This window comes from Patiria miniata, unplaced genomic scaffold, assembly GCF_015706575.1.
Source record: "Patiria miniata isolate m_02_andy unplaced genomic scaffold, ASM1570657v1 HiC_scaffold_18, whole genome shotgun sequence".
Taxonomy (NCBI): domain Eukaryota; kingdom Metazoa; phylum Echinodermata; class Asteroidea; order Valvatida; family Asterinidae; genus Patiria; species Patiria miniata.
This window is the reverse complement of record NW_024037056.1, coordinates 5,622,806-5,649,585: the sequence shown is the minus strand read 5'-3', so window position 1 is coordinate 5,649,585 and position 26,780 is coordinate 5,622,806. Positions and strand designations below refer to the sequence as shown.

General features: G+C 38.6%; 2 protein-coding genes across 2 annotated transcripts; one reads left to right on the top strand and one right to left on the bottom strand.

The window, feature by feature from the left end:
- Positions 1 to 3,624: 3,624 nt before the first annotated feature.
- On the bottom strand, positions 3,625 to 17,376 carry LOC119724391 (aquaporin AQPAe.a-like). Its single transcript, XM_038195421.1, has 5 exons — positions 16,887 to 17,376; positions 14,325 to 14,487; positions 6,932 to 7,136; positions 6,339 to 6,431; positions 3,625 to 4,001 (listed from the first exon to the last, which is right to left on the bottom strand). The coding sequence occupies exons 1-5, from the start codon at positions 17,149 to 17,151 to the stop codon at positions 3,801 to 3,803; spliced, it is 927 nt and encodes a 308-aa protein (XP_038051349.1). The 5' UTR covers positions 17,152 to 17,376; the 3' UTR covers positions 3,625 to 3,800.
- A 281-nt stretch (positions 17,377 to 17,657) lies between these two features.
- LOC119724390 (proteasome inhibitor PI31 subunit-like) lies at positions 17,658 to 24,363 on the top strand. Its single transcript, XM_038195420.1, has 6 exons — positions 17,658 to 17,831; positions 19,059 to 19,208; positions 20,770 to 20,852; positions 21,947 to 22,156; positions 22,613 to 22,780; positions 23,959 to 24,363. Exons 1-6 carry the CDS (start codon positions 17,694 to 17,696, stop codon positions 24,101 to 24,103), a joined length of 894 nt encoding a protein of 297 aa, XP_038051348.1. The 5' UTR covers positions 17,658 to 17,693; the 3' UTR covers positions 24,104 to 24,363.
- Positions 24,364 to 26,780: the final 2,417 nt, after the last annotated feature.

Here is a 26,780-nt window from a genome sequence, read left to right as displayed (position 1 = left end):
GAACATTTGACGCCTTTCTGAATTCTGTCTTTGATTGTTGAACTTGTACTTGTTGTACCAGATGTCTTATCGCAAAGATGTCTTATTAACCCTAACCTTCGCAAATCCTTCAAATTCCTCTTTGGAAAATGGAGGATTTTGTAGGATTGAGGCTGTATGGAAGAAATATGCGGCTGTTTTGGAGGATGCACCACGTCAAGGTCTTAGGCCAGACCTTGTGTTGTTTATGCTCAGCTGTGCATAACTTTAGGCCTACCGGTAGATTATACTTAAAATCCTCCGCACTGCTCCAGGATGTCACTGGCTCTGCCCTCAAATTATCGACAGTGATTGCTGGAGGATTTTGCAGGATTGAGGCAGTAGTCACCCATCCAAGGACTGCATTCAAGAAATACCGGAGGATTTTGCAGGATTGAGGCTGTATGCAATTTGTACATGGAGGCAGTTGGAAGATTTTGTAGGATTGAGGTTGCATCCTAGCAAAAATGCTTAGGGAATTAGGGTCTATAAAGTGAAAAGAAAACTAAATTTACTGCCAAATTTGATTTCTGTATAAATAATACAAAATATCTCAGTCTTTAAAAACAACGAATGAATCTTATTTTGGAACAAAAAATATCAATTTATTGAAACCGTCATTTTATAGACACTGCTGTACAAGAGAATTATTACGATTTAAAAATTATACGTTATATTTCTAGAAATTATATCACTTCTCATTTCACTAATCATACTTTGCTATCGGATAAAAAAAAACAAACTGTTGTACAAAAATACTTATGCTGATAAAGTGTATATTACAAATTTACAACTTGTTTACATTGGTTAAAATGAAACACTACCAAAATAGTACCATTTATTCGACTTTCTACAAAAAGGTGAACAATTTTGATCATTTGTCTTTTAACATTAAATATGTTCAGGATCACATTTTGGGTAAGGCCCAGCCCCAGACCAACGTTACAATATATATGCACCTTTCTCCAAAACTTTTTTGAGTATCAGTTTTTTTGGTGGTAAATTTTGTAATCACAAATTAAATTGTAAAATGGTGTTACAAATCAAGAGAATTATATTTTAAGGGGCAATTCAGAATAGTCAAAGTTAACAATATTATATTTTTTGGAAATTGTTTTGGACCCACCCCCCCCCCCCCAAATTTCGATTTTTAAATGCTGAGTGACTATTCAGAATGTCCTATATACTAAAGAACAAAGTAAAGCTTCAAATATTTTTGCAGATATTTTAGGTCAATGTTCCTCCAGCTCACAAGTTTTCAATGGCCTTTCCAGGCTTCCAGCATGCAACTTTGTAGACGAAACAGACGGAAATTGCCAAGCACACAAAACTTTGTACAATGTATTCAGTTTTTTAAGAAACTTTATAATATTTTTTATAAAAAGTGGTTTATTTCGGCTTCGTTATGATTAGATTTGCCGTGTCCAATGACAGACATGACAGACAATCTCGAAGAGGCTGCTGGGTAGTTTTGTCCCTTCTTGTATTTTTTTTCTTTTACTTTAATTGAAAACTGAATTTCGATTTTCTGTTATTTCCTTTGACCCACCCACAATTTCGAAAAAAAGATATTTTTTAACATTGACTATTCTGAATAGCCCCTTACCAGTAGGTATAAAACACTGACTAAACCAATAAAAATGTTGTGTGAGACAAACTTCTTGCGTTTTCTGTACTTTCTGTGTTTCTGTGTTATTATTTCTGGATAAAAAAGTTTAAAGTGGCTTTGGCATGCTCAGTTCATAACATCGGAAATTGCAATATTTTTAACAGCACTGCAATTTTTTTTACGTTTTAATTTTTTTGTTAATCACCATGCACTCTTTAATCATGGAACTGCATATTTTTCAAAACCTGATTTCTGCAAATTTTATTTAACAAAAAAATGACTAATATGTTTATGATCACTAATACTGTGTGGTATATTGTTGACTTCTTGAAACTACAAATTGGAGCTTTTTTTTACAAAGCCAAAAAACGACACTACTTTCAAGAAAGAAGGCACTATAATCAGTTACAAATTCACTACACCTCTTTCAACTGGGAGCCAGGGTAAAATGTAAGTTCTATAAAAAATAAAAAACTCTTGTCCGTTACTTTTTACACTTCTATTTACAGAACACTGAAAATTGCAAAGCGTTTTTATTTGAGACAAGATACATTATGAATACATATTGTAATGAATTTACACCATGTACAGTTATGATTAGAGGTATACTTTCTGTCAAAAGTGATACAGATTGTGAATTTAAATCTAATTTAAGTGTACAAAACAGATGAACTACACCTGTACTGCAAAAATATATACACAAGTTAAAGTAGTGTTATGCGCATTTTAAAGATATAGTCCATCATTTGTAATTTGTGCATTTTGTTCGTTTGAAGCAACAAAAGTGTTCAAAATCTAAAGAAGGGTACTGAACAACTTAGCTGATGAAGTTTCAGCTCAGCTTCAGCTGTATATTCCGAGAAAAACAGCATTTTAGGATCTTAATTTCAAATCAAAAGTTGCTGAATCATGTTTTGAATTGGGCCTGAATTCAGCGCCCGAGACACGTTTTCACTGAGCCGATTGTAGCTACACGATGTCGCGCACTGATCCGACGAATTATAGCAACCGCGTGTGCATCATGTCAACGCTTGCGCGCACTTCGCCGATTAAAAGAAAAACCGAACCACTAACATAAATTTCCAATGGTGCGTCTTAAGACGCACCGTTGGAAAGGCCTTCTTTCGTTGATTACTTCAAAATGACAGCTTGCCAGAAAGAATAATTTCACAGGGAGTTTACTCCCCTTACTATCTTTCAACTAAATATGTTTTTCAACAATAAGTACGCCAGTTACTTTTCGGATAGCTGCAAATGATGGACTATAGCGTTAATCAGTGCACGTCGGATGACGTGTATACACGCACAGGTTTTGCGGTATTCGGAACGGATGACGGATAAACACGCAATGAGCGAGACCGGAAATATCTGTCTGCGACCCCCTTGCAGCGAGCGAGGCTGGGAAATATCAGGGTGTGCTACCCGCAGATGACGGCCTGAACCCGTCTGACATCGAGGTTCGTGAAAAACAATCCCGCACCTTGGTCCGGTCAATGTCAAAATAATCTCGGCGCGAAGTGGTTAATTCAGAAAGAATTTATGTGTTCCAGGCTTCTATACATGTTTTTCTTTCTGAAATTTATTTTGCAAATGGCTCCTTTAATTTTTACCTCAGCCTAATCAAGTACATGTTTCGCACATCTTCTGAAACTCTACAATTCATCTGCTTAAAAATTGTTCACACGAAATGTGTGCACATATGCAGGCCTGCTTGTAATGCATTTTCCAACGTGCAGTTGACGCCAAAAAAAAATAACCTGACAAGAAATCAAAACCTGAGTCTTTTCCCTGCAAACACTGAGATGCTAACACCCCTAATAATAAGGCACAATGGACTGACCCATAAAGCCCAGCCCACAATATTTTTGACCAATCACACAATCTCTGCAACTTAATGGAGTACTGAAGTGTGACGTCATTTAGAACCAGAAAGCGTAGTTCAAACGAATGGAGTACGCGCGCTTCCTTTTTCTCGGGCTCAATCACGCGCTAATGTAACACACATTTTGTTCGCGTGACGTATTCACTTCGGTACTCCATGTCTGACTTCTGAGGAGAGAATGCAAATTGTTCCCAATGTTCAAAATGGGCGGGGCTTATGACCAAACCGGACCGTTCCATTGTCCCATAGGGAAGTTTTCATAATATGCACTTTTAAAATATGTCCTTTATTTCAAACCATGCCTCTGGTTCCTCTGTCCTCTTTCCTGTGTGGTGACACGGGCTGCATTGCGATCATACTGTCTTCCTCGGAATCAAAGTTGGAAGTTGACCTCAACGACCTCATGCTGCCTGGGACAAAGGTCGGGTCAAAGATGAACTTGTAGATCAGAGCTGCAACCAGTCCGCCGGCGACGGGCCCAGCGAGATAAACCTGCAGAGAGGTATTAAAACAGGAATGAGAAATAGTAAGTAGTTCATTCTAGGAAGTGTGTATTTAGCCAGTGCCGGCTTAATTTCAGTAAACACTATTTGGCCAGCACCCGATTTCATGAAACTCATCTTAACTTACAATGCATCGTAGCGCTGCGACGCGTCATATATGGTGCGTCGCAGCTGCTACCCATTCTGCAATCCATTTCACAAAACATGTAAGTGTGACGCGTCATAGGTGCATTTATAGCACAACTTGGTGACTGGTTTATGTATCATGCATCGGTGAAAGTAAATAGTCGTCTGATATTCAAAAGTGTGTCGGATGATCGTGGTTTAAATGATCGATGAAATGGTTTAAAACGTAAAACCAAATGGCGGACGTGTGATGCAATTTTAAAGGAAAAAAAGCTCTCAGTGGACTGTATAGCTACCGTACTTTCAATAACTGCAATATTCCAGGCTAATTCATAATTATTCAATGCATTTTCTATTTACAACTTTACACACATTGTCTCGGTATTATAGTCTCGTTTATGTATATTTATGGCATAAAATTGGCTAGGAAAAGGGCGCTTCTTATTTTGCGATGACCACTAGACATGTCGTAACTTGTGACGTGTTTTAAGCCATTGTCAAGGAACTTGCGACGCGTTCAACACATTGCAAGTTTCATGAAATGGAACATACGACACGTCGCGAGTTGTGACTTATTACATGTCGTAACTGGGGTTGCGAAGCATCGCAGCGCTTCGTGAAATCGGGTGCAGGTAGGTTGTACAATGCCCTCTACATTATACAAGGTATTAAATTACCACCGTCGGATGTGCAAGACCTGTTTTAGTGGATAGAGTGTGTAACTCATTGGTAGGAGAACAGTGTTCACTTCCCAGCAACAGCGACATTTTCAATTTTTTTTTCATCCCAAAAAATTAAGAATATTCTTCTTTTATTATTTTAAATTGACTCCAACATTTAATTACAGAGTATTACATTTTCTTTTTGTGATTCGTGGCTCTGGAGGATTTTTTTCAAAAGGGAAAAAGTCTGAAATTGTAAAATGGTCTGATTCCCATCTCGTGAATACGAAGTCACTTTGACAATGTTGGCGCGGAACCCAACTAAGATTTGTCACGGTAAAATTTTTTAAGTCCCCAAAAAGTCACTGCGCATGTTCAGTGCTTAGCCAGCAAAATATTGTTTACTTAAATTAAGCCGGCCCTGGCTAAATATATGGGCCAAGTTCGGGCAAGGACCTTTAGTCAACTAGTAGTTGATTTGTGACGTACCTTATGCCTGCGCACTGATAGCAACGTGCGAACGTCTTTAGTCAAACGCTGGTCAAAATGTCATCGCAAAAACTTCTGGATCCTGGCTCTCTGCTAGCGTTATGAATGCGCGCGGCTATTGGTTACCAGCGATGCAACCAGCCCCAGTAGGTTGGTTCCAAATAGTCAACTAGCGTAGTCAACCACCGTCGACTAGACAGAGTTCGGGCAAGCTATAGTTAACCATTGGTCAACTATAGTCCTTGCGCAAACTTGGCCTACACTGCCTTCATTCTATGAATTTGCCGTCCACTGATTTCCCTACCCCTTACCCCCTATACATCTGAAATGATGATTTTATAATTGTGATGTACTCCTTAATGCAGTCATCCTCCAAGAGTGATTATGAATAGCAAATTACCTACCCCAACAAATAACAAATCCTTCTAAGTCATTGTTAAATGTTAAAGATAATAAAATAGCAAATTATAAAGTCCCAAGGTAACAGGGACAGTAAAAATGTCACACTTTTGGACCTTAAATTTATAGAATGACCAAAATGGAGCTTTAAATCCCAATTTTGTTTTGAGGTCAGTGTATAATTTTAGCAGAGTTTTCTAGGAAAAAAAAAGACCCGGGGAGTAAAGGTGACTGCACTTTTCTTTTCAAATTTTCTGAAGGGAGTGCGAGCTCTGAGCCACGGACACGCGCCGTGGTGGGTATATGCATTCGAGCGGAACGTCATTGAACCCCATGTTTGATTGGCTATTGAGAGTTGGCATACGACCAGCACAAGTACACGTTTCTAGTCACAGTAGAGTGATTACTTTCAAACCCTAGCTCCCAATGAATACAAAATATTATTACAACCCTGATGAGCACACAAAAAGTTTAGAATAGAGTAAAGTTGATTTTACTAGATTAACTTGTACTACCATGTAACGGTACCTGTATGTATATACAAGCTATTGAGTGGTCAATTTAATCTGTAGTGAATGCGTGTACGCGTGTACAGCTTATGAATTTCAATGTATATTTCTACACGAGCTACAAAACTTTTCAAAACTTACCTCTAAAATAACGGGCCAGTCGTTGGTATTGCTTTGGACAACCGCTGCACTGATCGTGCGTGCCGGGTTCATGCTAGCACCAGTGAACTCGTACTGAAAAAAAAAAAACAAGAAACTTTGAGAATAGTTAAAATAGTACATTAAACCTTGTTTAGATTTTACATGTACAGTGAAGTATTGGTAGAATATAAGATTTTAGGCTTTGCATGGTTTCGTTTCGGTTTGCGGTAACACCATTTGATATTTACATGTAGTTCTGATAAGAACTTGTCCTGCTTATTATCAACTTTCACCAAGTAGTTTTTAGTTCTGATAAGAACAGTCCTGCTTAAATCTAAAAGAACTTGTCTTTGGTCTCCAGTATTGGTAGAGCTGTAATAAGATTTTATAAGTAATAATTCAGGCCACAAGATCTTTTTTTTCTGCAGCAGCTCAATTTCAGCACAATTTATTTCTACCCTCTACCCAGCTGTACTCCTGGGTGGGGAGAGTCAAACTGTTGCATAGTGTCTTGCCCAAGAACACAAGCCCCATGTTCCTCTGTCAGGGGTAGAGCCCACATGCCAAAATGAGTCGGACACAGCCAAACTTACCCCCCATAACGTATTCAAGAGGTACGCCAGGCCGATAGGCAGAGCGACAAGCTTCGCAGCAAACCGCGTTGCTTCCATGGACGAAACGAACGTGAAGACAAACAGAAATGACATCAGGAACTCCAGCCCCATGGCCTGATGAGCCGTGATCTGCGGCGAGACGACCGTGTATCCCATGTTGCCAAGAATTGACGTCGGGAGGAAACTGTGGTGAAGAAAAAATGAGAGTACATATATTGGAGAAGTTAGTTTTTTGCTATTTTTAGTTTCAAAAAAGAGTTAAGAATTGTTTTCATTTAAACGTGTGAACATTTCATCCTTAACAGAGACCAGTCAAAAGCAATATTCATGTACATAACATGAACCCAATTTTGTAGAAAAGATAAAATTTCTCGGCAAAATTTGCTTTGCAAAGATCAGCGGAGAGTAAGGATGTGACTTTGCGTTTAATTTTGTAAACGTTTAGCAAATATTTTAAGAACCGTTTAAACGTTTAGCCATTCACAAAGGCTGACGCCTGCTCATTGAGTCTGCAGACCGGTGTGATTGACATGATCAATCAACAATGGCAGTCATTGAAAAAGTAAAAACTTCACGTCGTCTGCTCCGAATGTAACAATGTATTGAAGTACTTCTAAGGTTTTGTAAATAAGTTTGAAAACATTGTTAATTATTTGTGCTACTGTATGTAGGTTTTTTAAAACTCAACGGAAGACTGCGTGAACGGTGGACGTGGGTCAGTTTTTTTATAATTCGGGTTTCGTTTAAATGTTTTTTGAAAATTTGTAAACAGATTTAGAATTGTTTTCGTTTAAACGTGTAAACATCACATCCTAAGCAGAGAACCAGTCAAAAGCAACATGACATTTGGTTGGGAACCAGTTTTTTTTTTCCAATTCATTTTCTTGCACTGATATTGTATAAACTTTTCCTTTCACGCATTTTGTTTCAGGATTCCCCAATAAAAGTCTATACAAAAGTCCCTGGATGCCTCCATATCCGGGTGCACGATCCCCAAGATTCCTGGAATTCCAGTCACGGAATTCTCTGATAACCTTCCAACGATAAAAACCGAGGCGCACCGAGACGGCACAGTCATTTTATGATATGACATCTTTGCCATTCAACTTGTACCTAGACTTGTAAAAAGCGACTAAGATATCTCTGTTTGATGACACATTAGGTACATTTTTCAAACTCTAAAAATTCTGGCTCCATGGAGAACTGGGAACTTGTCTAATAAGTGCCCGATTGCATAAATTGTGGCAGATTTATAGCAAGCAAACAGTGGAGCATGTGTGGCGCGCATAGCACTGCTCGGTGCCTGACTCTATGATGTGACCTGCCCATCAATCTTGTTACTTGTAAAAATAACAGTGGAATTTAAAACGCGCCAGGAATACGTTGCTCAATAAGTGTACAGCGTAACGCATTTTTAGCTACAAGAAACAAATGGCACTGCATGTACAAATCCAGTTTAGTATACATGAACACAGAAGAATACATGTACTTTTGTCTTAACTTAGGACAATAATAGTTCTGCTTCCGAGTACATGGCATTTGAAAATAGGGTAGGTAGGTAGGGAATTTTTATTTTGCCATTTTCTTTGGGTGTACGATCATACACATATGGAGGCGTCTGCGTGTAGTCAAGGGTAAAAGGTAGAAATTGATGGTTTTGGGTGTTTTTCTCATTTTTCCCATAAAAAAATTGGGGTAGGGGCTGTCAGAATAGGATAGGTAGGGAAACCGGAAGCAGAAGTATTTTTTTTTTGGCCTTAAGTTAAATGTAGAGTATATTTGCATATCTATTTTATATCTAAAAAGTGGCTGACAACTTTATCGTTGAAAAGCATACTAGGTTTAAAGATAGTAATGGCACTAAACTCCCTGTGAAATTATTCTTTCTTGCGTGCTGTCATTTTGAAGAAAACAATAAAAAAGGTCATTTTAAAGATGCATCTAAATTCTAAAGAAGAATTTTTGGAAATTTCCGTTAGCACTGAGTTCATTTTTAAATCAGCGAAGCCGTGAATGGGTGCACGCATAGTCGCAAGTGTTGACACGATGCACGCCCGCGCGCGATTGCTATAATACATGTACGTCGGTTCAGAGCGTGACATCTTTTTCATAGCTCAATGATGAGAACATGTCCCATACGCTGATTTCGGGCGCAATTCAAAACATGACGCGATAACTTCTGAATTGAAATCGAGATCATACTCATAGTATATATTTTTCCTCAAAAATAAACAGTATTCACTGAGCTATAAACTTCATCAGGTTAGTTCTTTAGATTTTGAGCACTTTTGTTGCTTCCAATGAAAATAAATGCCCAAATTACAAATGATTTACTCTACCTTTAAGTATAGAATCGGTATAAATTTCTTTTTGGAGAACTAAATAAATAAACAAAACTATTCCACAAAGTTATTGTACCAATATTCAGTTTTTTTTTACAGTTTGTTCCACTACCAGTGCCCAGTGGAAAATAAAAACAACTTACACGACCTTTCACCCCAACTGCCCTTTCAGACGCTTCCACAAAAATAACAAACCTACATGTAGGGGGTCCCGACCCAAGGACTAGACCAGCAACTGGACAAATCTTCACCCAGCAAGACTTTGCAAAGTAACCATACATGTACATGCAGCTCGTGGTCGGGCAGTGTTATTGATGTAAAGCAATTGTAAGCGTCATGTGCAGGTCGCGTGCATTTTCTATGGGGCTTTTGTTATTGTCGGGTGTAGGCTTGTGAAGTTTACGCAAGTGGGCATGCGGGACATGCCAAGTTTTTAAAGCACAGCAACAATGGTGCGGCTTGACGAAGTTCAACAACTGGTTTATGAATAGAATTGCGTCAAAATTGTTCATTTGGCCAATTGGGTTCCTTGCTCATGATCACCTTGTAAATGTACTTGAACAATGTATCGTATCTAAAATGTGTTTGTTGTATAAATAGCCCAATCAGGCCTTTTGCAATTGCAGTTTACCGAGCAATTATAAGAAAACTTTACTGCAAGGAAAGACAGAACTATAAATTATTGAAATAATTAATTTTGCTGGTTGTCGTTTAGTGGGAAATTACCTTTAGGTAATTTTTTTTTTCAATTTGTTTAATTTTTAATGGCATAAGTGTGAAGTTGTCGTTTAGTGGGAATTAATTATTGTACCTTTAGGTAATTTTATTTTTTAAAATTGTTAATGGCATACATGTAAGTGTGAAGTGAAAAACGAGGAAATCAGCTAATCCGAATAAAAGTTGCATGCCTATACTAGAGCCATTCTAGCAAAATTGAGAAATAAGTGCAACCTTCAATTTCGGAAACTTTTGTCCACCCCACTCAACATGTACCAGTATATTTGCCTACGGATGGCCTTGGTTATGTTATAGAATAGGATGTGCAGACTACATGACAGTATTTTCGCAAGCAAAAACGTGACGCTATTTCACTCGTACAAATATTGCTTTTCCCAGCTCCATGTCCCACCTGTATGTAAATGATGCGTCCTCATTTTAAGGTCATCGCATGAAAGAAAACATGTCAGATAAGATCATGTTTGCACTGCGTAAGGAATTTGAACTTACCATAAATTGGTTTACCCTAGGAGTTAAAGCTACAGTCCATCATTTGCAGCTATCCAAAAAGTAACTGACGTAATTATTGTTGAAAAACATACTTGGTTGAAAGATAGTAAGGGAACTAAACTCCCTGTGAAATTATTCTTTCTGGCAAGCTGTCATGTTGAAGAAATCAATGACAGAAGGCCTTTCTAACAGTGCATCTAAAGACGCACCGTTGGAAATTTCCGTTAGTAGTTCGTTTTTTTATTCGGCGAAGTGCGCACAAGCTTTGACACGACGCACACGCGGTTGCTATAATTCGTCGGATCAGTGCGCGACATCGCGTATCTGCAATTGGCTAAGTGAGAACGTATCTCGGATGCTGAATTCAGGCCCAATTCAAAACATGATTCAGCAACTTTTGATTTGAAATCGAGATCCTAAAATGTTGTTTTTCTCGAAATATACAGCTGAAGCTGAGCTGAAACTTCATCAGGTTAGTTGTTCAGCACCCTTCTTTAGATTTTGAGCACGATTGTTGCTTCAAAGGAACAAAAATCACAAATTACAACTGATGGACTGTTCCTTTAAGGCAAAGATAGTGATTTCAATAAACCTACTGAAAGGGAGCACATTTTAGTCTTGCAAAGGAATTGTGAAGACTAAAAAGTTGTACACAATCTTGCAAGGGAATTGTAAAGACAATTTCTTCAACTTTATTGTCTCTAAACTTCCTCCCTTGCACACAGTCGTGCACATGGTTTTTCTTTTGATAAATTCAGTATGCAGATCTATCTAATTGTCTGCACTACTTTTCTGTTTTTCTGTTTTGTCACTCTAGTGCTAGAAATTGGGAATAATTCTCAGCTTTCTTACATGTAAATGTTAACACTAACAGGTTTGGTCAAGTTCAAAGTTATGGCAATATTGTGGGGAACTATTGTGTTCAGTTTGGAGAAATGTATTTTTCCCTGGAAATACCGTAGTAATTTTATCAATACGATTTCAGACACAATGTACAAACAATGGGAACTTTAAAGACAAACTTCTCTTCTTCAAGTTATTTTTTCTCCAAACTTCCTCCCTTGTAGTTGTACACACAATGTGGTAACCCCATTATTCAAATTTTTTTGAACGAAACACAGAAAGCAAAAAAGGGAAACGGTCAAGGTCAGGAATCATTCTTTAAAGAGACTATGATTTTACAAACATACTTTGTTGCTTTTGACTTTTTAGTTCCAGGATACAAGCGAATGAAAACATGGACCATTGCCAAATATCTGGTTTTATCATAACAGCCCCGACAGGGAACCATGTAGGAAAATACCCAAACTTGGAGTTGGAAAGTGTTCAGTTGAGCGAAGATAATATGACTGTAACCAAACGTGAAGGTGAAACTTGTATTAAAGTGACCTCGCAATAAGGTCTAGGGATGAATTTTTTTTATTTCTTTCTGGTAATGAAACCAAGGATTCCTCAAAAGCGCCCTAGGCACTGCAGCTCGCAAGCCTGAAGAAACCCGTAGAGAGAAGACAATGAGAAGAAATTACAGTTTTAGAGGTTGGAGGAAAACCCGCAGATGAGTGTTTCTGGGTAAAAAATAACCTACGGGATCAGGTAGGGACTGAAAACCCAATCCACATGTGGAACGGGCAGGAATCGAACCCGGGCCATAGCAGTGGAAGGCGAGGAACGTAACCACAAAGCACTTGGCCAACCTGACTCCATGTATGATGTATGTTACCTTGCAGTTAAAAAAAATCTCCCTGGTTTTACATACATGTACATGTAGGTTTTTGGTTTAAATGTCACTTTGTAAAAACGGAAATTAACCGCCTAATGAAAAACTGGCAAGAGCACGGTAGTGCTGTGCGTAAGTCTTAAAATTTGAAGCTTACAATGTATCAAATTATTATCAGGCACAAATTTATTATGAATGAAATACACACATTGCCCAACATCCCGATTTCAGCTTTATGGTGATTTCTGGTTTGGCAACAGCTGTGAGTCTTTATAAACACCCCGCACCAGTTAATGACAAGAACACAATTATTGTCCTCATAAATTGGCCAAGCCAGTCTGTTCCCATGGCTATCACACAGTTTGATAGGTTCTTTATATCGACACCATCTGCTTCGAATCACAGCAAGGGGGCTCAGGACAATATTGCCTGTTCCTCCTTTATCAGACCTCCGCTTGCTGTATCTGACCTGATAGGGTCACTTCTACACAAGTAGCCTGTGGATGCTTTGTACAGTTTTTTTTTCTCCAATTTTTTCTTCTTCTTGGCTTCAAGGTCTTGTAACAATCAAGACATCTTCGGCTTTACAGGGCGAGTGAAAAAAAACAATCCAAATGTTCGGACTATTGTTTTATTGAAGTTCTGCATGTAACACTTTCAAAATCTAGGACATGAAAGCCCAATTCATAAGCTTTCTTTAAGTACAAGCAACATTCAAATCACTCATGTACTTTTCAAGTTACTGAATTTTAAACGCGACCACCGTTTTTAAAGTTCTGTCCACGGATCACAAAAAGGCAAGTGTTCTTTCAGCAAAACGAAAACAAATCACATAGGGATGTGGGTGAATTGTTTTTGTTTTGCTGAAAGAACGCACACCTTTTCTGTGATCCGTGGACAGAATTTTTAAACGGTGGTTGTGTTTAAAATTCTGTAACTTGAAAAGTACATAAGTGATTTGAATGATTCTTGTACTAAAAGAAAACTTATGAATTGGGCTTTCATATCCTAGATTTTTAGAGTGCTACATGCAGAACTTCAGTAAAAAATAGTCCCGACATTTTGGTTTTTTGTTTGTTTTGGACTCACCCTGTATAATATAAGCTCCTCGGATTTTAGAATATGAATCACAAAATGCCATTTTTTGTGTAAGAGAGATTTGAAGCTTTGTATGTCGGATTCTATGGACAACAAGAATGAGGTTTGCTGTATTTGATAATTTCATGTTTTTTTGAGGAAATGTTGTTTCTGGAGGATACTCAATGTTGTTTCTTTCACTGAAAATGCAGTGCATGTTTCTTTCAGAAGTTGATCCACTATTTCTAGGGATTAACCTCCTGCTGTTTGAACAGTCACAGACAGTCAGAAAATGGATCCTCTTCCCCTGCCATGCCTTTTGCACAGGCTAGTCACCAACAGTCCGATCATATTTCAAGCAAGCACTTTGACTAGTCAAATTCAGTCAACACACAAAAACAGGCAAGTGGTAAGCACAGCTGGCTTATCAATCACCTACAGTCAAAGCATAGCTTAATCAAGTTACATAAACAGTCACAGCCAGTCAATCCTGCTTTCTGTAGGCTGGGAGCTCTTAACTGTTGAAAACAGTCACTTGATTGATTTTGACTGCAAGGACAACTTGGCTCAGGATGTGTAATTTGCATTTGAGGGTTAATATATCACATAATGTTATCACCAAAGTTCACTTTATTGTAGTGTATTGAGAATAATTCATTTGCTATTCAGCTCTATAAATCCATTAAATCTCTTCATTGTATTATTTCCTTCTTCAAAGCCTATACTTATTCATTTTGTACAAATCACTAATGATACGTATATATGTACAAAATTTTTTTTTTTAAATTTGAGCTCTATAGGATTAAAATAAGGGCCTAAAAAAAGGGGAAAAAAAATCAGATTTAATTTGAGTGAAGGCTTCGTGCATTAAATCAACTCCAATTGAATTTGTATCTCTTGACAGCAATTTAAGATTAACTTGTTTTGAAAACATCTGTCACTGAAAGGCTATAAAAACACAAAGAATCAAAGAGAAAAACCCAAATTTTAAAACCACAAGAATTCCTACCCCTTGAGGAGCAAAACTGCGACGGAGGCGCCCAGGAATTGAGCCGCGATGAAGAACAGTCCTTTAACGATTCCTGTTTGTCGGATGATCATGAGCGATGCTGTGACGGCGGGGTTTAGATGTGCTCCACTGATGTGCTCAAAACAGTGAACAAGGGTCACAACTGGGAACAGACAAAAACACCAATAAAATGTGTTAAAGGGAATGTACAACATTTGCTTTTGCTGTAATTTTCCGAAATAAATGAATTTGGAGGATCAGTATGTTATAGCAAATTTTGTTAAAATGACTTGATTTACGTTTTGGGCTTGTACATGTAGATGCTGGAAAAACCAAGAAAACCAATCATGTTCTTGTAGTCTGGTTCCCTGACCCACTTAAGATGAATCTGGAGCATAGACTTTGGGGAATTGTAAGGTCAGGGTCAGGGAATCAGTCTAGAAGGCTTGTACCCCTTCACAGGTGTATAATCAATTGCAAAGAAAATGCGGAAACTGATAAGGAAAAATTAGGAGCAATTTTTGAGAAAAAAAAACAACAGTTTTCTCCAAGGCTGGTCGGCCAACCAGTGTTGGAAAAATACCACTTTTCTTGAAAATGTCAGCACACCAGGAGCCACAATTTTACAGGATGCTTTAGAATGTCATTCCCTAACAATCCAGTAAGTATTTTATGATAATTTGATCATTTCGTTTTGTGATGTTTGCAAATGTTTGCAAATGTTACGGTACTGACATCCTAATTTCGTGAGCAATTTTCCCTGGTAAGCACCTCAAAGTGCAAGGCAATTTTAACTATTTGCTTTACAAAATTGTAGTGATAACGTAGAAAATATGTTTCTTTGCTATAAAAAAAATGCTTGGCAATTTGGCAAAAGTTTCAACAAAATCACTCACTGACATAGTGTAAAAATCCAGAACTTTTAAACTTAAACTTTAAGTAAAATTCTCAACAATACAGATGGTAAAAACATGCAATTCAAGAAATTATGCTTGCACATGAATTAGCCAGTCCTGTACTTTATCAGCTTAAAAAAGGGGTACTAAGCATCAATATCCATCCAATCTCTCTCTAAATTCCAAATCAAATGTAAATCTTTTTTTTTTAAAGTTTGGCACGTGCCTGTTTTTGATTCTTAAAATTTTAAATAACTTGGTTTCACTCGCTGCCTGTATTGAAGTGCAAAAAATTTGAAGAGAACATTATAATTTTAATTCAAACTTTCAACTTACATAGTAAAATACCCCGGGCCTCATTTTGTGAAAATAGGTATGGAAATTTAGAAAAAAAATAATTGGCTACCGGGCAGGTGGGTATTAAGAATAAAGCATTGACAACAGGAACCTTACAAGCTGTTTAGACGTTAATCTTTTTACCACTTCAGCACATTTCACTTTCAAGCCACCCTATGCCTTCTCACAGTGCTCCCTAATCCCATTCTCCAATCTAAATCTCTCATTACCATATCAACAGGAATGCCTCCTATTTTCATGAAAAAAAAAGTCCAGCAGTTTAGCTTGAGGCTAAATTGGATTTTAGCTCAATGGAAAACTCAAGCTGGCGACTTTCGAGTTCAATCCACAGAGTGAAAGAATGTTGATGGAAGGGCAGCTTTATAGTGAAGAATAAAACGCTGGCCACGGGGTAACGGGCCTTATGAATGTAATATTGAATATGAATATAAAGCTCTTTTTTTCTTCATTCAAAAGTTTTTTTATCAGCTGAATCTTTTGGCTGGAGATTTAAAATGGTTTCGTCATTTGAATACAAATGAGCTTTACATTTCTCATTGTACATGTACTAGGGAGGAAGTCAAGCATGCTATAGAAACATTGGTATTTTCGACATGTGCAGTTTCACTTTTGAAATGTGAAAAAGCATTAAAAAAGGTCATTGTGAATTTCAGACTCGGGGAAATGTGTAGAGTGTTAAAGGTAAATGAATGGCGGGAACATTTTGCAGTTTGCAAGCTTATTTTAAAAAAAAATGGTTTTCTTTAAACTTAAATGGAATAGAGTAAATCAGATCCCGCAAAAATAAGTTTATTTACAAATGTACAACTGAAGATATTTTTATGTTTTGAAAGGAAATGCTAATTTGTAGAAATATTGAAAATTCTGGGAATATGTGATCTCAAACTCAGTCAGTTTCTTTAACAAATTTTTTTAAAATCATTTTCAGCCAAATTTGTTTTTAACATATCACAATCATCACATTTTCTCGCCAATTTTACATTAAATTTAAAAGTATACATATATACCTTCTTGAAATATTTCAACACATTTTACATTCACTGATTCAGCATAAAAAAAACCTAAAAAATATTATTAGAAAACTACTTTAATATGTCGTCTTGTGTTTATCATTATAAGATTGATGAACAGTTTATTTAAATTGGTTAAACATTAAAAGTGAATTACATGTATATTTGTTTAGCTTGACAAATTTAAGAAACGTTTAAAAAAAATTCTTAAATTTGTCTTAAGTTAAGCTAAATAAAAAAATGTGATTTTCTTTTTGAACAATATAATTCACGCCAAACCGCCAAACCAAAGAACCTACCAGCTAATCCTAGTGTAAAACTCAGCCTCAAAACATCCACCCTGACAGAAGAATCCCACTGCAGATCCGCCACACAAGCCACGATCATGAAGAAGAAAGTACCGAGGCACTCGGCCACCACACCCCGGCAAAACTCCGCCGAGCAGTTCAGGCCCAGCCCCCAGCCCCGCTCCCGCGTACTTTTCTTCCGTGAGCTCCCCGTCGCCCCGGAGTTTCGACCCGACTTGTTGTGGGTCCGCTGCAGATCGTACGAAGTCGGAGCCATTTTACATCCAAAAGGTTTTGAAGATTAAGTTGCACAGTTAGATAGGACGAAGCAGAATTTCTCGTTTCACGTAAATGTGGTTTTAAAAACTCCCAACAATATTCACGATCGGCAATTTTGAACAGGTTTTCGAAGTGTATTTTAGACTAATTTCACTGATCCCTGACCACGCATCGCGAGCTAAGCTAAACTGAACTGCACGTTTGTTGGAAATGTTTAGAGTTGATTGGTTGATTGATCGATTCAACGTTCTTGTCATTGGACCTTTGACCTCATTTCTAAGTTTACTACAGACGAAACCATATCTAACAGAGGGGTGTGTGAATGCCGTTTGTTCCAAAACTGGACATTTCCCATTGATATTCTACTTATAAATTCCAAAATGATTACTTATAAAATACCTTTATGACAAATTTAAATGAGATATTATCAGTTAAAAATACCGGATAATATAAAAAAAATTCTTGTATCTTCCCTCCATAACATTATAGAAGGGCCTGAAGCGTGCGACCTGTGACCTTACTCGAACAACAACAAGAAACATGGCGGCCTCCACTGGTCTGGAACTTCTCTACGCCAGCGTACAAAATCAAATTAGATCGCAGTATGATGCCCTCATTTGTTGTTTGCACTGGAATATGGTGCAGAATGGATTCAAGTGTGTCGGTGCGGGAGATATGGTGAGCTGTTAGAGATTCTGGAAATAACAAAAACCTATATTAAAACAGATTTTTGCATGATGACCGTGAATGACGATATGTATTTATTTTTACACTAACTCGCCCCAATGGAAAAAAAATACGTCAAGGGGCGATTTTTTTACATGGACTTTATCTTGAGAAAAGGTCAAGTTTAGTGATATAGTTTCAATGACTATTTTACTTGCAAGCATGGACCATTTTTGGGACAACATTTAATTTTTTAAAAATATAATTTTGGTAATCGTGTAGGACAACTGTTTTGGTGATCGTGTAGTGTAGGGCCCGGTTCCTGTAAGGGAACAAAATCCACTTCAAAATTATTGGATCTACCAAACTTGTTGGCGACATTCTCAATAAACAGGTATGTCAATGTCATTGAGTCATAGATAGAGCGAGGGCATGGTTTTGATTTTTTGACGGAAATTTGTGGGTAAAATGACGATGACAGCGCGGCGACAACACGTGACCCGAAAATAAAGATGGCGATCACCGCGCGATGTACCGTGAGCACGCACGGTGTGCTGAATCACAATGCGCAAACCGCGCAGGAAAATCGTGATTTCTACGCTAAGAATCTGTTCAAAATTGCAAAACGAGTGTCACATCAGAATTGAGAAAAGTCTGCTTTTGATTGTAAAGGTGATTTTTGAGCAATAAAAAGCATTTTTGACTCTAATTTGATCAAAACAAAACAGGGGCCCTACACTTCACGATCGCCACTGTTTTTTACAAGTTCCGTTCATAAATCAATTCAAAACCAGGGCCTCTTTTCACAAAATAAAGTTACATGATATTCAACATGTTATCTTCAGTGCTTAAAACTTAGATGATTCCATACACATAAAGTGACTTATCCTGCTTGTATTACCGCCAAATGTTTAGTTAAAAAAATAGTCCCAAAATAAACAAAACATAAAGTGGCTTTTTTTGTTGTCTTATATGGAATGGGTTCCTTAACTACACGATTACCAGAATTTTACTTAAACTAGTAGGCCAATAGTGATGGCAATTCATCAACAACGAAGTGCCAATTGCAGGAATATAAAATTAAAATAGAAATTATTCTATTGTCATCATTGAAGTGCTATAATGCAGTTCAATGTTTGCAAAATTTATATTGTAAACTTTTGATCAATTTATGGTTGAAGCAAAACATCGGAAATAAGAGTACATGTAGTTGTGTTCACGTGTTTGTAAATTTCCCAGGCAACCGGCCAAAAGACTGAGCTGCTTCCAAGTGAGTGGAATGGGGGAACCGGTGAGGCCTACAACCTGAGATATCAACCTGCCGAGGGGACAGACTACTACCTGCTGAAGGTGGTCAGAATGGACGATACCCTGCTGGTTCACATTCTGGTATATTGAGAAATCTGGGTCTTTAACCCTAACCCCCCACAATCCTGCAAAATCCTACTGGCCTTTTTTGTGTGGAGGATTTTGGAGGATTGAGTCTGAATGGCAAAAAGAAAGTGTTGGTTGGTTATGCGGAGGATACATTGTGTACCCTGCATTGTTTACATTGAGTCCAGACTGGGACCTGGAGTGCTCTGAAACGTGCAAAACTAAATCAGGCCAACTTTACTCACTCTTTTGCCAGCAAATTTCTCCAAAAATTCCACTGGGCAAAGAAAAGGTCCTCAGTATTTCACCAACCGAGTTTGCAGACTCAATTCAATTTTTAAAGGAGACATTTCGTCAATATTTGCACGAGAGGGAAGCCAAGTGATTTCAAAATGAGGCTAAAGATCAGACTGGTACATGTCCAAGCATGGTTCAACTATTTCAAAAGACTGACCTCATCATTCAGTGTCATTTAGTCTGGTGGCTGACTATGGAGAAATGTGTAGTAAATAGAGACTAGTTTCCGGTTCATGCCACATGTTTCATTTGGCACAGTTGATTGATGCAGTACTGAAGCAGTGTTGGACTGGTTGTTTCAGGTGCCAGTCTATTTTCTTGTATTGCATGTTACACAGTTTTGCGAGTCCCAAATTTTCGGACTAAATTGAGCCCTGCATTATGATTATGCTCAATATCATCCACACTGCTTCTGAATGTCATTGGCCCTGCCTCAACCCATTAATAGTAATTGTAAGAGGATTTTAAAGGATTGGTCAGTCACCCCTCCACTGAACAAATTCAAGAAATAACGGATGATTTTTGAGGAATGAGACTGAATCCAAATTTGACATGGTGGCAGTTGGAGGATTTTGCAGGATTGAGGATGGTTCCTAGCCAAAAGGGCCGAGGAGGTTACGGTTAATTAGGCCAAAGAAAAATAATAGTTCTGCTTCCGGTTTCCCAACCTACCCTATTTTAACAGCCCCTACCCTAATTGTTTTGATGGGAAAAATGAGGAAAAAAGCTGCAAAACGTCAATTACTACCTTTTAACCTAGATTACCTCTTTTGATCGTACACAAAAAAATTGCCAAAAAAACAATTGTCCCTACCTACCTACCCTATTTTCAAATGCCATGTAATATGAAGCAGAAGTATTTTTTTTGTTTGGCACTATGTCCTTTGAGACATAGGGACTCCCTTTTACTATCAAAATCTTTAAGTGATACTGTAGACTGGTACATTGAACAATCAACCTAGGCACCAAGTCAGTACTTATAAATGGTTTTTCAACATTTCGGCCACATAACAAGATGGTTATGTATCAATCCAGTCTTCGACTTCAAATTTTAATCACTTGGCTGTCTGTCTGGTGAAAAAAGATTGAAAATAACTCTATTTAACAAAATAACCTTAAACTGGGCTGGTGAAATACTCAGAACACAATTTGTGCAACATGGAAATATGGGAGAATGTTTTTCACCAATTTGCCACATTTTTGTTTAGAAGAACACAAATTGTCTTTTCCTGTTTTGATAAATTTGAATATTCATCACTTTTGGTTTTGTGCCTCACAGAGGGAAAAAGATGAGAGGATATCCAATGTTTCTCTGGAAACTTCCGACTATGTGGATGTGGACAACTTGGGAGATTTTAACCGGTGAGAAGTGTTGATCATCCGTAAACTGCATAAAAATGTGCAACATTAATACTGACATTTTTTTAAGCTTCGGTAGGAGCTTTTACGTGTCACTTGGTGGTCGGTTGGTCGGTCGGTCGGTCTGTCTGTCCCAAAAAATTTACCAAAAGTATGGTGTTCCATATGTGCCATCGGCGTCGCATTTCTCGGTGTCGCATTTTTTAGCTCTGGCAGGGATCGTTCTGATCGATTACATGCAAGACTTTTATGCAAGACTTCTTGCAACACGGCCAGAGCTTATTGTGCACTCACACTTGTAACCCACCATTTGGCTAACCAATGCCAACACAGCACGTACCTCAAAATGCTATAGTTACAAGCATGTCTCCTGCGAAATTCGAGAACTTAAATCCAAGTTTTAAGGTAGTTATGGTTCACCCACTTCGTTCTGGAAAGGTTCGTGTGCTTCGCAAACTATTGTGGGTCAAATGTAAGAAGTGCCTTGCAGCTTACTTGTTTTTTAATCGTTGACCTAAATAACATAGCATCCTCTATTGAATACATAAATTATTCGTATTGCAAATGCGAGGATGTAACAACAAGAGGGCGCTGTTACATCTACACAACCAGTATGAAAATGTCATAGCTGAGGAATTTTTCGTCAACAATTTCCTTGCGACTGACTTGTTTGGACTTCAGTAACTCTCTGGAAAATTAGAATCAACAGCTAAATTTCAAAGGTGCAATGCTCTAAACAACAACTTAGCAGCACAGAAGTTTCAAGTCTTTGAGCAAACTGTAGTGAGTTGCTTATATATTTAACGCACACAGTTTTTTTTTTACGCAGCACAAACTTTTGCACGATATACATGACTTAAGTTTTAGGACTCTCATACACAGTGATAAGAGTCCCAAATTTTCGGACTCGTCATCGTGGTGCTCATCTTTTACTCAGGTGCTGAAGTCGACTCTCAAAACTTGAATTAAGTTTACAGAACGTCTTGAAAACTCTGCGCTGAAATCACATTTGTACCACAGAAACTGTTTTGGAGTCTAAATCCTAAACTCAATTTCTGTCGTTAATATGGAAGTGTCAATGCTGATATTTTATCCAGGATGTTTAAGAACTTGAGCAAGCTGCAGCAGAAGTTCAAATCAGAGCTGACGGACAAACTCAAAGCAACCCCATCAACAAGCTCTAGCTCTACATCCCGACAGAACCCCAGAGACACACAGTCACGGCAGGACCCCGTGGGTAGGGAGGATGATACAGACCCTCTCAGAATACCCAGGAGACAACCCAACCAAGGTGGAAGACCAGATTGGTAAGAATTGCATACAAATATTTTAATATCATTTGTTCTTAAGTGGCTGTTAATTTAACCCTTTTTTTTTAAAACTGAAATGGGATGTTATTTCTGCAAAGTATTTAATTGTACACAGAGAGTGTAGAGACATTACTGCATGCCTAAAAGTTGTAGCTGTTTTGACATTTTCTTGACATGTTATTTAACAGGCCAAGAAAATGTCGAAAAAAGCTACAACTTTATAATTAATAACATTAGTTAGTATTTTTCATTTGAAAAATACTAACTAATATTATTAATTATAAATCTGATCAAAACCCCATTCTTGAACAGCTTTGGTATTTTGTACATTACCATTGTATGTTAACATTTGTAAGTTTTACCCATCCTAAAATACAGCAATAACCAAGTTTGGCTCAAAGATCATTTCAATTTGATATTGAAGGAACTTGAAATTTGCCATTCTCCATCCAGGGGGCAGCCAAGAAATCCATTTGTAGTGGGTGAGGGTGATTTGGATCCATTTAGCGGTGCCCCACCTGGAATGCTAATGGATCCTGCACGGTCAGGCTTCCCTCGGCCTGGATTCCCAGGAGGGTATGGGGGAGGACTCGGAATGCCTGGACCTGGTAGATTACCAAGGTAAGTTGAAAATCAGCTGTGAACCAGTCACAGGTAATATTCACCTTGACCTCAATTTGCATATTGACCCCAAGTGGGCGTGGTAAGCCTTGCTGAAGCAATTTTGCCACATTTTTCATCATCAACGTTATGTTTTGTGTAATAGCGATATGTTTTTTGGAGTGTTTTCGTAGAGATAATGTACTGTTAAATTTTCGAAGTCTGAAAGAACGAAATTGGCGAAAAAAGCGAAACAAAACAAATAAATCATTTTTTTCACGTGCCAACCGTGACTTCAGAGGACAGTGAAATCGGAGCGTAGGACCTGCATACACTGGATACCTCTCCATTAACCCTTGCATTTTGTGCTTGTGCACACTCCTTAGGCCTGCAAAAAAAGGGACACACAGACAGACAGACATCAGACAGACGGACAGACAGACAGACAGTGTAGGATCTTTTAATATAGGATATGACTATTTGGCCAGTACCCTGTTTATGTTAAGCAATATTTTTTCTGTGCTTAGCAAAGTTGTGTGATTGGCAGCTCCATGAGTTTTGAACTGCTTGGCTAGCTTGCTGGTTGGTTGGCTGGCTGGCTCCCCCCCCCCCTGCTTGTTGGCTGGCTGGTTGACTGGCTGGCTGAATGGTTGGCTGGTTTGCAGACAGGCTGGCTGGCTTGCTTGCTGGCTGGCTGGCTCCCCCCCAACTCTGTGACTGGCTGGCTGGCTGGCCGACTGGCAGGCTGGCTGGGTGGCTGGCAGGCTGGCTGGCTGGCTGGCAGGCTGGCTGGCAGGCTGGCTGGTTGGCTGGTTTGCAGACAGGCTGGCTGGCTTGCTCCCCCGGCTGGATGGCTGGCTGGCTCCCCTGCTAGCTGGTTGGCAGGCTGGCTGGCTGACTCCCCGACTCTGTGACTGGCTGGCTCCCCGGCCGGCCGGCCGGCAGGCAGGCAGGCAGGCTGGCAGGGTGCCTGGCTCCCCGACTGACTGGCTGGTTGGCTGGCTGACTCCCCAGCTGGCTGACTCCCCGGCTGGCGGGCTGGCTGGCTGACTCCCCGGCTGGTTTGCAGACAGGCCGGCTGGCTTGCTTGCTGGCTGGCTGGCTGGCTGGCTCCCCTGCTAGCTGGTTGGCTGGCTGGCTGGCTCCCCGTTTACCTCCCCTAGGCTTGCCATAACTATATTTCTTTTCTCTGTTTCCAGGGGTGCAGTGCCTCCAGGTGCCAGGTTTGATCCTATTGGTCCACCAGACCCAGACGGCGGTCTTCCAAATCCGCAGGGACGATTCCGTGGTGAACCTGACCCAGACCATGGGCCACCACCAGGATTTGATGATATGTACATGTAGGAGTGGATTACAGTAGTGCTGTTCTCTCACCAGTGGGCAATGTTATTAAATGTATTTAATAATATTCAATAATATCTATTATGTTTGATAATATTTACTAGGACATTTTAAAGTGATTAATTTTAGCATTGCTGTTCTTTTTCCAGAGGTTCCTTTATGTTCAAGTTATTAATTCGTTGTTATAGTCCGTGTGAGAAGAACTCGTTCAGATTCTGCTGTTCTCATTCCTGTGGGTTGGGTGAAATAGCCTAAAGATAAGGGGTGAACTCTCTGTGAAACAGAGAAGTGTGTAGAATAAACGTGTACATTGAAAACCTTTTCAAAAGCTTTAAATTGTATAATACGTTTATTATTAAGAGTAAGTTGTAAAAATTTATAAAACCAGTTGCAATTTTACATTAAACTTGAATTGAACAAGTATATAGGCTTAAATGCAAAATTTTAAAGTCAAGTGTATTTATGTTGAAAATATTTTTGTTCTAATTGGAGTGGGTTGCATGTAGCTAAGCTTCACACTTTGGCTTTAACTTTGATGAACACTGCAAAAATGTACCATTAACTGTCAAAATTAGACATCTGTTGGAAGTTAATCTCTATATTGCAATTCAGGTGAGCAAAAAAGTTACTCTAGTGAAAGATTTTGCTTGCCTATTTTCGTGGTTTTTACATTATGTAGTACCCTGGAGTCCTATCAGTTCTGGGGGAAGAATTTAAGACAATTAGTTTTCCAACTGAGAGACTGGTTATTTTTTTTAATCCATGAACAAAACACGGCAGGGGTTTTTGCATTAAAATTTAAAAAGATAAAAACGTCCCTCATCAACGACTAGTTTTAAAAGGTTCATGAACTGAATTTTCCTTTGGAATTATTTTGTCCAACTTTCTACCCTTGTACACTTCTTTTATAATGTAATATGTCCTGTGCTTTTCAGGACAACTGAGGGCGCTGTTGCTGTGACACTACTCAGATTAGGGGTTTTCAAATTGTGAACCAACCAATTTGCTCACTGAAAACATCTGTGAGAAAATTGTGCTCATTGGCCAGGCTTACAGCCATGTACTGACCAACGACGAATCACCACGGAAAAAGAAAATTTACCACAGCAAAATGTGCAAAATTCCGGCAAGTTTTGGTGCTGAAATGTCTGTAACATTGAAGTTTCCGCTTGAAATTACGTCAGACTTTTGCTCATGATGAATATGGAGATTTGCATTGGCATAAAAACCAAAAAGGCACCAAAATACACTTGAGAAATCGCACAACAGAAGATTAGATGGGGACACAAAGGTGCATTTTCATTGTTTTTTCAAGGATTGCATACATTATGGGCCTTTTCGCTAGTATAATTTAAAGGCATGTCGACCAAATCCGCACCATTATTCGCCGGTTGAGCAAGATTCAATGTATACATTTATTCTGAAATCTTTTGTCAGATCAGATACTGTGAACATTTCTAACAAAGTAACAAAGATTTGAGAACTAATAAACGGTTAAGTTGTGGCCTTGTAGTCCCAAAAACCGATCGCGTACCGACATTCAATTTGCGGTTTTGGCTTTCGCGCGCAAGCCGCGCATAAATTATGCGGCTTTTGGTTTTGGTTAAAATTTCAACCCGGTTTATCTGGCTATGCGGGCTCCGTCCTTAAAGGGGCAGTTGCGTTAGATATTCCCGCACTGTCATCATTTCCAAATCGTTATAAGATTTTACTTTAAAAAGGAAAGAAAAAAATACCAAATTGATTGTGGAGGATCATTAATATATCTGCTTGTAATTATATATTTAAGGGCACAAATATAACTAACAAAGGGAATTATTTGAATCTGTTGTGGATCTCAATGATATTAAACAAAATTAATTTACTATTTGAAAAAAATTCATTTTTGAAACATTTGATGTAGATAGTCTTTGCGGATATTTTGCTGGCTAAAAATAAAATGAGCTCAGTTTTCCAGATTATCGATTCTCTGTTACACAAAGTTTGGGAGGATATGGATATGTTGTAGTTGTTAAAGCTACAGTCCATCATTTGCAGCTATCCAAAAAGTAACTGACGGAATTATTGTTGAAAAAGATAGTATAAGGGGACTAAACTCCCTGTGAAATTATTCTTTCTGGCATGCTGTTATGTTGAATCAATCAACGAAAGAAGGCCTTTCCAACGATGCCTCTAAAGACGCACCGTTGGAAATTTCCGTTAGTACATGTAGTTCGGCAAAGCGTGCGCAAGCGTTGACACGATGCACATGCGCGCGCGGTTGCTATATTCATCGGATCGGTGCGCGACATCGCGTAGCTGCAATCGACTCAGTGAGAACGTGTCTCGGACGCTGAATTCAGGCCCAATTCAAAACATGATTCAGCAACTTTTGATCTGAAATCGACATCCTAGAATGTTGTTTTTCTCAAAATATTATTATTATTATTATTATTATTATTAATCATTTCTGGTAATGAAACCAAGGATTCCTCAAAAGCGCCCTAGGCACTGTAGCTCGCAAGCCTGAAGAAACCTGTGGAGAAAAGACAATGAGAAGAAGTTACAGTTTTAGAGGTGGGAGGAAAAGCCCAGAAGAATATTCTGGGGAAAACCCACGGAATCAGGCAGGGACTGAAAACCCAATCCACATATTGGCCCAGGCGGGATTCGAACCCGGGTCACAGCAGTGGAAGGCAAG

Bases quoted from the DNA above. Each gene is read 5' to 3' on its own strand.
- LOC119724391 (XM_038195421.1), bottom strand. From the start codon at position 17,151: ATGGCTCCGACTTCGTACGATCTGCAGCGGACCCACAACAAGTCGGGT. The intron at 6,432-6,931 runs GTAAGTTTGGCT...TTTTTTTTTCAG, and splicing joins TCTTGAATACGTTATGGGGG to TACGAGTTCACTGGTGCTAG. The intron at 4,002-6,338 runs GTAAGTTTTGAA...ACCTCTCTGCAG, and splicing joins ACTGGCCCGTTATTTTAGAG to GTTTATCTCGCTGGGCCCGT.
- LOC119724390 (XM_038195420.1), top strand. From the start codon at position 17,694: ATGGCGGCCTCCACTGGTCTGGAACTTCTCTACGCCAGCGTACAAAAT. The intron at 19,209-20,769 runs GTATATTGAGAA...TGTGCCTCACAG, and splicing joins CCCTGCTGGTTCACATTCTG to AGGGAAAAAGATGAGAGGAT. The intron at 22,157-22,612 runs GTAAGAATTGCA...TTCTCCATCCAG, and splicing joins CAAGGTGGAAGACCAGATTG to GGGGCAGCCAAGAAATCCAT.